We start from the raw sequence: 15,705 nt of genomic DNA, 5'->3' as shown, positions 1-15,705 counted from the left end.
CCTCCCCCTAGGAATGTGAATAAACCATTTCCTCTGTCCTCCCAGCTCCAGAGGATTCCCCGTGTGGTATTTTTTATTTCTCATGTCTGAACTTCCATTGGCAGACCCCTTCCTAGGCTGGCCCACCCCTGGCTGCTTCCCACCCTTCAGTTTCCTCTGAGGGTGAGTAGTGCGTAACTAGAGGTTCCCAGTTTGTGAAAACACATTAGTCGGAGTTAAATTTCTTGTGGCCAATCCTGGAGGTTTGGCTCATTAAAGATGATAATTAACCCATTGCTAATTGACCTCAGAAGCCAGCCAAGCAGCCTGTATTTTACCAGCCTTGGTGTTGGATTTGTAGGCTATTTTAAGGTTTCTTAATAATGTCAGCAAGACTTCACGTTCCTGTCTGCATCTTATTTGCTCTAAGGACATTCTGTAAAATTAACAAGCTATAAAGTTTGATTGAAGGTTTCAACAAATGTGAGAATAATTGGCTCCATTTAGAGAAACAAGAAAAACAACCTGTAAACTTGAGTTTGTCAGGGGAAACCCATGTGATTGTTCTGTTTAACCAGAGGAGCAGTAGCAAGCTGGACTGTTAAGACTAGAAAAAAGAACTGGCTTATAGTACAAGTTTAAACTCCGATTTCTACAAACCAAAAATTCAGAAAAAGAAATTTTGCAGAATGACTAGTAACCATGGTTGTGCCTTCCAAGAGGGCTGTTTGGAGAAAACGGGGACCAGGTAACGACAGAGCGAGTCCCTCACTTCCTAGAGCTTGCATCCAGGGTCCTGGCTCTCCAGGCCTTCCTCATATTCCCTGGCTAGATTTGGAGGTTTTCTCCCTTCCCTGTGGCGTTAAGTCTTGCAGCTCCTTGCTCATCAGTATGTGATACCTGGTGCTTAATTCCCATTCTCTGTCTCACCCTCCCTTCCTTCCATAAAGAGCAGATAGCTCGTTTTCTCTCCCCAACCCACTCCCCCACCCCAGGCATCTCTGTCCACACTGTGCTTGTTCCCTGCTGAGTAGCTGTGAAGAGTCACCAGTTTTCAGAGAACACCATTTTTCTTTCTTTTTTTTTTTCTTTTCTTTTTTTTTTTTTTGGAGACATAACCTCGCTTTGTTGCCCAGGCTGGAGTGCAGTGGTACAATCTCAGCTCACTGCAACCTCCACCTCCCAGATTCAAGTGATTCTCCTGCCTCAGCCTCCCCAGTAGCTGGGACTACAGGCGCGTGCTGCCACACCTGGCTAATTTTTGTATTTTTAGTAGAGATGGGGTTTCACCATGTTGGCCACACTGGTCTTGAACTCCTGACTTCAGGTGATCTGCCCACTTTGGCCTCCCAGAGTGCTGAGATTACATTCGTGAGCTACCGTGCCCAGCCAAGAAATGGCGTTTTTCTTTACTTCTCCACCTTTCCACCTTAAATACCCCAGAACAGTAACCCAGTCTTCTCTCTTGACCTAGAGGTTTTCTCCTTTGTTCCTCACTCCCCTTAGCTCCAGCCTCTACTTACCCCATGCTTACATTCTCTCTCTCTAAGGAACTGAGCCTAGGAGAAGACAGCCTCCTGTATCGCCTCTCCACATCTCACTTTCAGTTTTCCTTTCTGCTTGGTTCTTTGCGTGTGGACTTGATTAGAGTGATAACTGGAGCCCTGAAGCTAAAGGTTTCAGTTCCTGCTGCCGTGGTAAGCTGCCTCCGGCAGTCTTCAGGGGAAGGGAAAGGGGCTTTCTTTCAGCTCTTCCCTGACCTAAAGCCCCAGTTTTCTTTCCCAAGCTGATTGAAATGATTTGTATCTGATATTTTGTCAATTAACTTGGGAATTCTTGACAGTCGCCTGCACAGTGAATCTCCCTCCAGAAAGGCCAGGACTGTGACTGAGAAGGTACACCGCAGAGGTCCGTGGGCTCCCCAGGGTGTTCCCTGGCTGGCAGCCCTTTTAGTCGCCTCTAGCCCCAGTCCAGCCCCACGTGCTAATGCAGCCCAGGAAGGGAGCCTCTCCCACCCAGCTCTTTCTCCTCTGGAGGATCCAGAGTTTGCCCCCAGAGCTGCGATACACATGCCACTTACATTCTCTGTTTTTCATTGATACAGAGTGGAAAAATGTGCTCACGAGCAGAGTTACTGTGGGATGATGTCACAGACTTCATCTGGAGTCCTTCCTCTCCAAGCAGGGAGTCCAGCTTTAACCCCTGTCTTACCAGGAAGTCCTCCTAGACCAAGCAAAGCTCATCTTGGAATCAGCCTAGGCGGTGATTTAAAAGGCTTCTTCCATTATGAAGTCTCTTATTAACCATGTTTAAACTGTTCTGTGCTGTTCTTTCCCTGACTCAAGTGCTGGAGGCTTTGTCTAGGAGAATGTTCCCGTAAGTCTCCTACAGAACTCCGGCGTCAGGAGAGCTGTGGTCCTCTTCCCAGTGGGCCCGTCCCCCACGTTAAGGCAGAATGCTTTTGCAGACAGGCCAGTGAGCTACAGACAGGTTTCTCTGTGCCTCTGGGCAAGCCCTGGACATTCTGCCTCTCAGTTTCTCCATCTCCTAAAGAGCTCAAACTTCGCCCTTCTCACTCCCACAGTACACTTTACACAGCTTTGACCATCCTCCCTGCTGCTTGGATTGCAAAGGACAGAGGACACTTTTCCAAGACAGACAACCTTGCTCTCTCCAAGCAGGTAGAATCCTTTTCAGGCCTGTTAACACGCGGTCAGAGACCCCAGTGGATCACAGCCTTTTGCATATCAGCCAGCAGTGTCCTTGTCCTAGAGGAGGAACTAATGGCTATGGCAGACACAATCCCCAAGGAAACCAACTTCCTTCTGAATGGGTGGAAGTGAAAACCAGGAGAGGGCTACTCCTCGTTGCTTGTGTGTCCGTGGAATAGACAATTCCCACTGACCCTGTAAGGATGTGCTGCAGGCGGCCTCAGGATGTCCACATCCCTGGGTCCTGCTGTGCCCTGGAAATCCCCATCTCCAGGAGTCCCACGTCCACACATGTGGCTTTTCTCCCTCTCGGCCGGGAACCACGCTTTCTTAGCCACTCAGTGTACCACGTAGCCCATGCTCCAGCGGCAGCAACGCTCCTGCCCGCCTGTCTGTGCATGCACCTGTGGCACACTCCTGTCCTGGGCAGGTTTCCTCTGCGCACTGAGCAGGGTTGCCATTGTACCTCTCATCGTCCAGGTGAGGCCAAGGACCATTGTAAGCTTTTCCTCTGTCCTCTTCTCACCCCTTAGCTCCCCTCTCCTCTCCATTCAGTGGCAGCAGCCTCACACCAAAAAGGAAAGTCCTGGACCCGTTACATAATTCTCCATAGTGCAAGCAGTAGCTGGGGCATAAGGTCAGAGGTCGTGGTGGGGTCAGGTGGCTGACACACACTGTAACGACAAGGTGGTTAAAATTAGACCACAGAGAGGAAACTGGCAGTCTTGTGGAAATGCAGAAGTTTCCTATGCAAGTGAGAGGCTGGAGATGCAGGGAGCCACTGTGCGTGCTGCCTGCCAGGCTATTACTCATTTCGGCTCTGTTCTTTAATGCCTTTTAGCCCCTGCTTCTGTATTTCTAGCCTTCCTCATCACATGTTTGAATACACGCAATGGAACCATGGTTACCTGCCCTGGGCCAAAACAAGCTTTCCTTCTCCTTCACGGAGGTAAGCCCAGGACCGGGCACCCCAAGCTCAAGGGGCCGAACTTTTTCTATGCCCTTCTGGGAGGCCGAGAACCTTTTATGTCAACCTCTCAGGTGAAGGTGGTCAAAGTACTTAGCTTGAGATTCCAGCCTATAATGGTAACAGGGCCAATGGTGAGAGAAAGCAGAGAACACCCCTAGACGGGGTAGGAAAGCGAGGTTGGCTTTTGGTGAAGGTGGCAGAGGATGCAGCCACGGAGCACACAGTTGACTGGCGTGTGCCACAGTTGGCTGGCGTGTGCCGCAGTTGCCTGGGCAGCCAGCCTGCAGACCGGTGCTCATTTATTTCCACTGTCTTAGAGAACATGGGTCATGCCTGCTTCATCTGCTGTCTGTGGTACCCAGCTGAGCTTCCCTGTGCTGTCTTTACTGTGAGTCTACTGTGTGCACAGCTTGTCCTTACAATTCTTGCCAGTGACGTACAAAAACGATGAGATTTAGGCGGCTTTGCCACCAGATGGGTTGCCGTCCACATGAGAGAGAGAACACCTGCACCTGTAAAATGATGATCAGTTGTCTCCAGATTAGTGCCTCCCTGTGTGCTGCAGATAGAAGGGGCCTCTGTTTTTTTTTTTTTTTTTTTTTTTGGAGACAGAGTCTCGCTCTGTCGCCCAGGCTGGAGTGCAGTGGCTGGATCTCAGCTCACTGCAAGCTCCGCCTCCCGGGTTCACGCCATTCTCCTGCCTCAGCCTCCCGAGTAGCTGGGACTACCGGCGCCCGCCACCTTGCCCGGCTAGTTTTTTGTATTTTTTAGTAGAGACGGGGTTTCACCGTGTCAGCCAGGATGGTCTCAATCTCTTGACCTCGTGATCCGCCCGCCTCGGCCTCCCAGAGTGCTGGGATTACAGGCTTGAGCCACCGCGCCCGGCCAGAAGGGACTTCTTAATGTGAAGTTCCTTTCACATTAAGAAATGAGGATGCATGGCCGGGCGCGGTGGCTCAAGCCTGTAATCCCAGCACTTTGGGAGGCCGAGGCGGGCGGATCACGAGGTCAGGAGATCGAGACCATCCTGGCTGACACGGTGAAACCCCGTCTCTACTAAAAATACAAAAAACTATCCGGGCGCGGTGGCGGGCGCCTGTAGTCCCAGCTACTCCGGAGGCTGAGGCAGGAGAATGGCGTAAACCCGGGAGGCGGAGCTTGCAGTGAGCTGAGATCCGGCCACTGCACTCCAGCCTGGGTGACAGAGCAAGACTCCGTCTCAAAAAAAAAAAAAAAAAAAAAGAAATGAGGATGCATTAAAAGAGAGGCCGGGGCTAGTCAATGAGGATGAAGGGGCCGTCCCGTGTGGCACATCTGGCCACTGATGTGTGTTTCCCATGTGGAATGGCCTTCAGCTTTCAAGCTCCAGATCCAGCAGGGCCCTTCTCCCTTGCTGAGCACTCAGCCAACAGGGAGAAGAGGATGCTGGAGGCTAGAGACGAAGAGAAGGGCACAAAGGGGCAAGCATGGCGGAGAGTGCAAGCCAAGCAGACGGGTGTGTGGTGCCTCCGGGAGGGGGCCCGACAGGTGTGGAGGAGAGGGCATGCATGTGTGGTGCCTCCAGAAGGGGCCAGACTGGGGGACGGTGGACCCTTCATCTGAGACACTTACACATTTGACTGTTGCTCAGGATACTGAGTTTCATCTCAGCTAAATCAGCCCAGGCTTCTCTGACAGCATGACTTGTGTGCTCACATGGCCACGTGGGAGCGGCTTGGCGTAAACGTCAGAAAGAGCAGAGCTTTGGTGAAACATCCCCACTTGTCTCTCTCCTGACAATTTCCTGCCTGACTCCAGTCTCTTGAGCATGAGGAGCTCTTAGATAGGGCAGGCACCTGTCAGGGGAAGTCCAAAATGATCTGGTTGAAATGAAACAGCCAAGAAAGCCCTTAGCATTCGTTTTGCACTTGGGCTGAAAATTCTCCTTTCGGGAGTCTGGAGCAGGGGTGCTGGGAGAGGCGTGGAGAGTGGCAGCGAGGGGCCCCAGAGAGCTCTAGGCTGTGAAAGTACTCCGCTCTTCCCTCTGCTGATTCTAGACCAGACTTAGAAGAATGTCATGTATTCTGTTTTGTATCAGGACTTTAGTCAAATAAACGTAAGGCACCTGTTACTGGTCCCTGGGGTTGTCTGCTGCCCCAGAGATAACCTAAGGAGAGACTGTGGGACCTTCCTTCCCTCAGACAGTCTTGGTCCTCGACCTGCCCTGGGCCCTCACTTACCACCTGACATGACCTGGTGCCCTCCACACCCTGTCATTCATTCTGACCCCCTTGCCTGGTAGCTTTGACACACTTCCCCTGTGCCCCTCAGCCGGCAAGCAACATCTCGTCTCCATCTTCCCTTTCAGAAAATGCTGTTTTTCTTCTCTCCCTCTCACCCTGTAGGTTATTGCAGCTGACTGCAAAAGGGTCACAGTGCTGAAGTATTTTCTGGAAGCCCTTTGTGGACAAGAAGAGCCTCTGCTGGCATTCAAGGGTGGAAAGTATGTGTCAGTGGCACCCGTCCCAGACACCATGGGAAAGGAAATGGGAAGCCAAGAGGGAACACGACTGGAAGATGAGGTACTATGCAGGAAGAGCCCGCTGTGGCAGAGGGAAGGCCCCCTCCCCATTCTACCCGTGGCTTCAGCTTCTACTCCTGCTTATTTATGAGCACAGAGAGCAGTGTCTGTGTTAATATGACCAGCCACCTTCTTGAGAGTGTGCTCTCCTGGTGCCCCTTCCTGCCAGTCCACCCCGGTGCCTCCATCCCACTCCGCTACAAGTTCCAGATGCTTCTTTTAATGCTGCATTGAGGAGAAGGGAGGAAAAGAAAGAAACAAGGAGTTGAATAATGTGCAGCTCTCGAGGCTTAGGAAAGGGAGAGAGAGGAGGGGTCAGGATCAAGTTTATAGATGTGTGGAGCCCAGTGCAGCACAGGCCTGAACTCCAGCCTGCAGCACACGTACAGGAAGAGCTGACATTGCTGGCCCTGTGTGGAAAATCACCCCTCCCCCGGCCTGCCCTCCCTCCTTGTTCCCTCCCTCCCTCCTGCACATCCTGATGTGATTAAGGAATTCTCCTCTTGTTTGTTTGCCCTTGGTTGTTCCTGTAGCCCTTGCTTCACTCCAGACTCGTTGTGTGTGTCTGTGTGTGTGTGTGTGTGTGCGCGCGCGCGCACATGCACGAGCCTGTGTACCCGCCCCTGCAAAACTCCACTGGCAGTTGCCCTGCCCTATATATTGCTATTGCATATACGTGTCTTTCTGGGGGTGATTGTTGATGTGGGTTTGTGTGTCAGTTTGAGTAAACACTGCTGCCAGCTTCCCTGCTGTCTGTGGGTTCTGAGTGGATGTGAGTGTGATGTTGTTGGAGCATGTATGCATTTAGTATCACTGCCAGCTGCCCTGCTGTGTGTCTGGGTGTGGGTAATTCTGTCTGGGTGTGTGTTCACACACACCTCACTTTTGCCTGAAGGTTGACTCTTTTTACCACACAGTGTTAAAGACAGGAGACTTAGGTGGGAAGGAACATGGGACTAAGGGAAGGGACGGAAGCGATTCTAGCCAGGGGCCAGGTCACCCATAGGCCAACACAGTCATTTGGCCCGCAGCAGTCTCAAGCGCCCGGTAGAGCAGGGCGGGGTACAGGGATGAAATCAGCAACAGGCCAAGGAAGCCAGATGTCAGCTGGAAGCTGTCGTTTGTGATCTGAAACAGTGATAGAGCAGCCACCTTTGGATCAGAGACGGAGAGCAGCAGAGTCTTGGACTGGCTTCATTAGAATAACTGGAGAGCCCCACCCCACCCCTGGTGACATAGAACTCAGCTTCCAGGACAGAGGTGGTTCCAGGGATAAAGCTGAGCCTGGGATTCCAGACTCTCCAGATGAAACCTGGGCAGGGAATAATGGGAAAGAATGAGCTGTTAGCATGGGAGGGGACAGCAGGCTTGCTGAGCTGGCAGGGTGTCCAGGCTTCAGGCAGGGCAGAGCAAGTGCCACCCAAGCCCTGGGCACTGTGTGGGGAAGCACCGGTGGGCAGTGCCTCCATCAGCTATTTCACCCGCACTTGAAGGCTGAGGGCAGAGCCAGGTTAGTCCCAGGCTTGCCCCAAGATGCCCTCTGGCCAGTGGAGCCTGCAGTGCCAAATACAGTGAGGCAGGTGGGGCCCAGAGAGGGCCTTCTCTGCCCTCACAAGGAACAGATCACTTCTCTGGTCCCAGATCTTGGTAGTGCCACACTTTTTTTTTCTCGTTCTAAGGCTTATTGACCAGACAAAGGTTGTGACCCCCGCCAGGCTGCCCACTTCTTCCTTTTCCCACGAGTCTCCTGGGTTCCTTCATGTTAGTGGCCTCTGGGAAACTCTACTTACCCTAGTCTGTGTAATTTCATAACCTTGCACTTCCTCGTTTACTGTGAGAGCTGAGCGAACCTCAGACAAGCCTCTCTGACCCTGTTTTGACCTCCGTCAAGCTCACTTCAAGCCCCGTGATAACCTTGTATATCCCTAGTCAGAGCAGGCAGAGGCAGTGTTTCCCCACGGGCTAGGCAGGCATTCTGTCCCACTCACTGCAGTCGGGGTTAACCCCATGAACAAGGAAGTGAATGCGCAGTTTTCCTCCTTTCCATGGTCTGGGCCTCTCTGGATGTGAGTCCTGTGGCACTGTAGCATGCCTGTGTCAGATGAATGGTGACTGTGGACAACATCCCAGACTCCTGACATCTCTTAGGATAGTGACAGTTCTGGCCTCATCCTCAGATCTCATCTCTCCCCAAACTGTGAAACTGAATCACTTCAGCAGATTGGGAGAGGTAGGGAAAGATGTTTCTTCAGACATTGTTCTTTGTGAATAGAACACAGTTTAGTTGCTTCGGGGTGTTACCAAAAAACCCCTAGATTCTGCTCCCAAGACAAAGTATACCTCTGTCATCTACCCAGCCCCCCACCTAAGTAATCCCTTTCAGTCAAGCTGGACAGTTAGAGGAGAGAGCAGTCTGTACTCAACAGGTCTAGGGTGGCCTACAGCAGGTCTAACAATGCTGAGCCACTAAGGGCCGGATCTGAGCTTATGGTCTAGATTCAGGATGGCTTGGCTCAGTATTACTGGCAAGAGCATAAACTTCGGAGTCAGATTCACTTGGGCTTGAATCTCTGCTCTGCCTTTACTCGCTGTGTGACCCTGAGCAAGGTGTTGACTTCTGAACCTCAGTTTGTTCATGTATAAGATAGGGATGGTGATAGCACATATCTTATCTCACAGGCTGTTGTGAGGATTAACTGAGTTAATACATGAAAAATGCTTAGCGCAGTACCTGGCCAATAATAAGCACTGAGTAAGTGATACCTGTTGTCATCATTGTCATTATTATAATCCAGTTAGAAACAGGAACTTTCTACTAAATTATTCCCCGTGTACCCATGCTGACCCTGTCCCTCAAGGGAAGCTATCTTGGGCAGCTGCATGTTCTCTGTTGACCAAGGCCAAAAGTAAGAAAGCAAGGAATGGAGCCTAGGACCACCCAGGGAGTGATGGCTGCTAAGAGCTGAGGCTGCAAGTAGGGAGGTGCCATCCCTGGGGAATGCACCACCAGCCTGGCAGGAGACTCCTTAAGCCAGCCAGCCACCTCCTACCCTGCCCAGGCCCTGAAGGGCAGCTGAGCAAGGTCATGTCGTGTGAGTTGCTGTAAAGGGGTCCAGCAATCCTCACACCACCGGGCTGGAGTCTTAAAAAGAAACCAGGGCAAGGTCTGCTGAGCTGCAGCATCTGTCCCTGGTGCTGTCTGGGGCAAGGGAACTTCCACGCCTGATTCCCAGCTGTTGGCTAGAGTTGATTCCTATCAGATCGTTAGCATGAATTAGATTTAAATTGGGTGGTTTAACTTTCTCTATTGTTTCCCTCTTGAATCATTGGTGACTTCAGAATGAAAATAGGCCTAAAGTTTGACTTTGTGAGTGTGTACGAGGGAGAACACAGAGTGTGAGTACAAGCACGCAGGTGTACATGTGTGATTGCGAGTGACTTACGGTGTAACTCTCTGTGTGTACAAGGGAGAACACAGAGTGTGAGTACAAGCACGCAGGTGTACATGTGTGATTGCGAGTGACTTACAGTGTAACTCTCTGTGTGTACGAGGGAGAACACAGAGTGTGAGTACAAGCACGCAGGTGTACATGTGTGATTGCGAGGACTTATGGTGTAACTCTGTGTACGAGGGAGAACACAGTGTGAGTACAAGCACGCAGGTGTACATGTGTGATTGCGAGTGACTTATGGTGTAACTCTCTGAGGGAAGAGGCCCAGAGTATAAAAGAGAGCAGCTCCGGGGGAAGAGTGACAGCTTCTGTCTACCTCCCTTTGCCTGAGTAGAGGGAACACACACCAGGGGACCCTTTGCAAGGGATGGGCCCAGTCTGCATGGGTGAGGGACCACAAGGGCAATGTCGGGTTCAGTAAGTGCCGTGGGTTCAGCTAACTGTCTCCTCTTTCTCCTGGTCGGCTCCACCACCCAAAGGAGGAGGATGTGGTGATTGAAGACTTTGAGGAAGACTCAGAGGCTGAAGGCAGCGGGGGCGAGGATGACATCAGGGAACTTCGGGCCAAGAAGCTGGCTCTGGCCAGGAAGATAGCTGAGCAGCAGCGTCGCCAGGAAAAGATCCAGGTGAAGTCGGCCTGGGGAGCGTGGTTCCCACGATGGGGGTTGCTGTCCAAGGCGTGAGAGGATGTGGGCAGAGAGCAGAGCTGAGCAGGACACTAAGGAAGAGTTGCAGTGTTCTCTCTAGCTCTACCCGTTTTGTACTCTACCACTAAATTCTGGTAGCAAGTTTGGTGCCTAGAGTCTCCCTTGTCCTGGGCTCCAAGGCAGGGGTAGGGTCTTCTGAGAGCATCTGAGAGAAGCTGCTTCCCCAGTGAGAATCTACAGATGCACACCACACATACATGATCTTTCACACAATTTGAGCGTTTCAGAGTCTCCCTGAGCCTTATCCAGATATTCCTGGAGAGGCTGTGGATTCTCAGTTCAGAACACCTATTCTCAGGGAGAGGATGTCATGGCCGCAGTCTGCTTACCTGGATTCTCACTGAAATGGAAGACCCCTCTGGACAAGATACTCCCTACACCCTGGCAGAGAGAAACGCCTTAGTCTCCACAGAGGGACTTTGGCCTCTCAGCCCTCTCACGGGCCTGCGTCTTCACCCCCAGCAAGTGTTTCCTCCTGCCCTTCCTAGGTCTGTTCCCTTGTGCCACAAGCGCACTTCCCGTCCTCTAGGGCTCGGGGCAGACAGGAAAGATGCAGTCCCGCTCCCCGTTTAAAGGCGAACCATGTGCACAGGGAAGCGTCAAGCCACCCACTCAGCCTCTTTAAGGATGCCCATTTCCAACCCTCTCCTTTGGCACAGGGTTTGATGCACGTGATCAGGCAGACCCGGTGACGGTCTAGGCCCTGCTGCCTGAGTAGCTTTGTAACATGGGGCAAACTCTTCAGCTTCTCAGAGCCTGCTTCCTCGTCTGTAAAATGAAAAGTGCTGGCCAGGCACAGTGGCTCACCCTGGAATCCTAGCACTTTGGGAGGCCTTGGCGGGCAGATCATAAGGTCAGGAGATCGAGACCATCCTGGATAACATGGTGAAACCCCGTCTCTACTAAAAATACAAAAAATTAGCTGGGTGTGGTGGCGTGTGCCTGTAATCCCAGCTACTCAGGAGGCTGAGGCAGGAGAATTGCTTGAACCCGGGAGGCAGAGGTTGCAGTGAGCCGAGATCGCGCCACTGAGCTCCAACCTGGGCGACAGAGCGAGACTCCGTCTCAAAAAAAAGTGCTAGTGGCACCTATTTCCCAGAGTCACTGTGAGGCCTACATGGGATAGTGTATGTAAAGCACTTAGCATAGTGCATGGCACTTAGTATGTGCTCCATAAAGGGCCACCTTTGTCTGATATCTGTCTCATCACCCTGGCCAGGGAAGAGGAATGAATGGCAGTTGAGATATCTGTCTCATCACCCTGGCCAGGGAAGAGGAATGAATGGCAGTTGAGATCCGTCTGTCGCCCAGGCTGGAGTCCAGTGGTGCGATCTCGGCTCGCTCCAACCTCCACCTTCTGGGTTCAAGCGATTCTCTTGCCTCAGCCTCCAGAGTAGGTGGAATTACAGATGCCTGCCACCATGCCCAGCTAATTTTGTATTTTTAGTAGAGACAGGGTTTTGCCGTGTTTGCCAGGCCAGTCTTGAACTTCTGACCTTAGGTGATCCGCCCACCTCTGCCTCCCAAAGTGCTGGGATTATAGGCATGAGCCATCACACTGGCCAAGATCCATCATTCTTTTGTTTTCTTTTGTTTTGTTTTGAGATGAAGTCTTGCCCTGTTGCCCAGGCTGGAGTGCAGTGGCACAATCTCAGCTCACTGCAACCTCCGCCTCCCGGGTTGAAACGATTCTCCTGCCTCAGCCTCCCAGGTAGCTGGGATTACAGGCGCCTGCCACCATGCCCAGCTAATTTTTGTATTTTTAGTAGAAATGGGGTTTCACCATGTTGGCCAGGCTGGTCTCGAACTCCTGACCTCAGGTGATCTGCCCGCCTTGGCCTCCCAAAGTGTTGGGATTACAGGCATGAGCCACTGCGCCCAGCATCCATCATTCTTTAGACAGATCCACGGCCCTGCTGCCATTGGAATCAGTGTGTAATACTGATCATCCATGTAATACCAGCATCATCCATTGTTGTGTGGCTGCCTCCCCAGCCCTGCTGTGGGTCTGCATGTAAACTTATGTGTGACCCTCAAAACAGCTTCATCATGCTTTTTTTTTTTCTTTCTTTTTTTTTTTTTTTTTTTTTTTTTTTTTTGAGATGGAGTCTTCACTGTCACCAGGCTCGAGTGCAATGTCATGATCTCGGCTCACTGCAACCCCTGCCTCCTAGGTTCAAGTGATTCTCCTGCCTCAGCCTCCCGAGTAACTGGGACTACAGGTGTGCACTACCACGCCCAGCTAATTTTTTGTATTTTTCATAGAGATCAGGTTTCACCATGTTGGCCAGGATGGTCTCGATCTCTTGACTTCGTGATCTGCCCACCTTGTCCTCCCAAAGTGCCCTCATGCTGCTTTTCTTGCTCTTCTTCACCATCTGTTTTCCGAGAAGTTCTGTTTCTACCTTCATTTCTTGACTCTCAACCCAGCAGTTACGGAAACTGTTGTGTCAAAAATCACCAACATGGCCAGGCACGGTGGCTCACACCTATAATGCCAACATTTTGGGAGGCCATGGTGGGTGGATCATTTGAGGTGAGAAGTTCGAGACCAGCCTGGTCAACATGGTGAAACCCCATCTCTACTAAAAATACAAAAGTTAGCCGGATGTGGTGGCGGGTGCCTGTGGTCCCCACTACTTGGGAGACTGAGGCAGGAGAATCTTTTGAACCCAGGAGGCGGAGGTTGCAGTGAGCCAAGATTGCGCCACCACACTCCAGCCTGGGCAACAGAGCAAGACTCCATCTTAAAAAAAAGGGAAAATCACCGATGACTTATCTTTATGAAAACTCAGTCTGTGTCGTATTTGACCTCCTTTTGTCTTTGGGCCCTAAAGCCAGCTTCCTTCAGCTTCACTTTAGCATCAGTGAATGACCCCTTGTCTTCTCTCTGTTCACCAGACCACCCTCCTGGGCTTCCTCACCACCATTGTTTTTTTGGTCCCCTCCATGCTTCCTTTTACTCATTAGCCTCAGCAAGCTGAGTTAGTGTTCAGCAGACATGTATTCAGTGGCCAGGCGCGGTGGCTTGCGCCTGTAATCCCAGCACTTTGGGAGGCCAAGGCCAGCAGATCACTTGAGGTCAGGAGTTCAAGACCAGCCTGGCCAACATGGTGAAGCCCTGTCTCCACTAAAAATACAAAAATTAGCCGGGCGTGGTGGCGGGCACCTGTACTCCCAGCTACTCAGGAGGCTGAAGCAGGAGAATCGGTTGAACCTGGGAGGTGGAGGTTGCAGTGAGCCAAGATCGAGCCACTGTACTTTAGCCCTAGGCGAGACTCTGTCAAAAAAAAAAAATGTATTCAGTGACAATAATAGTAGCAACTAGAGCATCATCTTAAATTCCACCCTGGCTTTTAATCCCTAGTATCTAATTTCATATTAAATACTGTTTATTCACACATTTATTCCCTCCTTTCCTCTCTATTTCTATTGCCACTCCTACTACTCTAGGTCAAGTAGCTGCTTAGAGGGTAGCAATCAAGGCCCCTGTGTTGCACAGCCCCACAAGGTGCCGTTTCCCTTGTTTCTGTGAATGGCACCTCCTGGAGTTTGTGGCACACAGTCTGCCCACTGGGCTTCTGTTCACTGCGCTGCCTCCATCATTCTTTTCCTGAAGGAGCCACTCCCCTGCTCAGAAATCATCAGGCCTTTGCTTGGCTTGTAAAATAAAGTCTAATTCCCTATTATTGGCATTTAAGGCTTTTCAATCTGTTCCCAGTCTGTTTTCCAGCCTCTTCTCCCACTACCCCATCCCTCATGAACCCTTACTAGTTATATGACATTGGGCAGATTATTTAACTTTTCTGAACCTGTTTCCTCATCTGTATAATGAAAGTAATGCCGGACACAGTGGGCACGTGCCTATGGTTCAAACTACTCAGGAGGCTGAGGCTGGATGATAGCTTGAGCCTGGGAGTACGAGGCTACAGTGTGCAGTGATCATGCCTGTGAATAGCCATTGCAGCATGGCAAAACCCCACCTCTTAAAAACACTAAAAAGTGAAAGTGGTAAAAGCACCAACATTAGAGCTGTCGTGAAGTCTCAGAATGAATCACAGTGCGTGTAAAATGCCTGTCCAGACACCAAGGCCCTCCTGCCTGGACAGTGACACTAACCTTCCTTTCCACTCCCTAGACATGCTCTGCCCTTTTCCACTCTTGGGTTTTTGTTCATGCTGTCCTTCAAAGCAAAGTGCCCTTTTTCTGCTCCATATATCTTGTTACCTGTCGAAATTCTATTCCTCCTTCAATCCCCAGATGAAACTCCATTTCCCCAGTGAGGCCACCCCTGGTCTCCCCCAGGAGGGATCCGTCTCCCTTTGCTTAGTGTTCCTTTGACACTCATCAGACTTCATTTGTGGACCTGCTATCATGTCTCATGTTACAGTTATTTCTGGACTTGTTTCCCACATTGTACTGTGAACTCCTTGGAATCGGGAGGCATGTCTTCAGTTCAGTTTAGCAAGTGGCACTGAGCATTTACTATGCTAGTGTCTGGGGGACACAGAACTAATCCCATTCCAGAGTGTAGTACAATGGTACAATGTGGTGGAGTCCTTGACAGGTGATTTGAAGTGTGAACGAGTGTCCATACAAAACGGAAGTCCAGGATGCCGAGGAAGCACATGCTGCCAGAATCCATCCCCTTCTGGAGCTTCGTGTTTAGCTTTTGCCTCTCCAGCGACCAACAGCACCTTCAGGATTGGAGGTCTCCTCTAACACTTGACTTCCAGTGCCCCTGGCAGGCCCTGTCCAGGCTGCCTGTTCTCCCGATGAGCTCCTGCTGAGGAGGCTGCTTAGGCCCAAGCATGGAAGGCCTGCTGCGGGCCAGCTGGAGCTGGGGTTACTGTGGCCCCTTTAAGAACAGGCCCCACATGCACCAAGCTGGCGGCCCTGCCTCCTGTCAGCCTCCTTCCTCCAGCCTCACAGCCACAAGAGGATTTCTCAGCAGAGGAAAAATTCCCCCCTTCCCTTCCCCCCCCTTTAATGCCCGGGGCCCTTCACTTCCATAATTCTTCATTTTCCAGCCTTGAACGTAAGCCAGACACATCTGTCTGGCCATATGCGTGAACCCTGGAGTCTGTGCCGAGGTGGCTGTAAAACAGGGCCGGTGAAGGCCCTTCTGGGAGAGCACACACATGTGTGCCCTCAGGCCATTGGCTTCCTGCCCAGAACCACGGGGGCTTCAGTGCTCCAAACCCATGCTAACCTTTTCTTATTTTTCCTCTTTTTGTTTAATTTAAGGGGGGAAAATCCAAGGAAAAGGTATAAATTGTCCTGGGAGTGGGGGAGAGGCTCCTAGCTAGAGAGGCCATTATTGTTG

The 15,705-nt window shown here is 51.3% G+C and overlaps 1 protein-coding gene across 7 annotated transcripts in view; it reads left to right on the top strand.

The window, feature by feature from the left end:
- The window catches only part of SMG6 (SMG6 nonsense mediated mRNA decay factor), a 243,592-nt gene that overhangs the window by 211,481 nt on the left and 16,406 nt on the right, over positions 1-15,705 (top strand). For 6 of the 7 annotated variants that reach the window (XR_012425112.1, XR_012425113.1, XM_005582468.5 and 3 more), the window contains 2 exons: positions 6,045-6,221; positions 10,152-10,298. Coding sequence is in view for 4 of the 7 variants with exons in the window: in XM_005582468.5 (XP_005582525.3) it covers positions 6,045-6,221; positions 10,152-10,298 (324 nt within the window). In the remaining 3 variants the exon portion in view is untranslated. Of the gene's footprint in view, positions 1-6,044; positions 6,222-10,151; positions 10,299-15,705 lie in introns of those variants that run through there. The other variant, XR_012425114.1, reaches the window with a different exon arrangement.

Source organism: Macaca fascicularis, chromosome 16, assembly GCF_037993035.2.
Source record: "Macaca fascicularis isolate 582-1 chromosome 16, T2T-MFA8v1.1".
In the NCBI taxonomy this organism is placed as follows: domain Eukaryota; kingdom Metazoa; phylum Chordata; class Mammalia; order Primates; family Cercopithecidae; genus Macaca; species Macaca fascicularis.
Note: the sequence above shows the minus strand (reverse complement) of the source record. Positions and strands in the feature narration are given on the sequence as shown.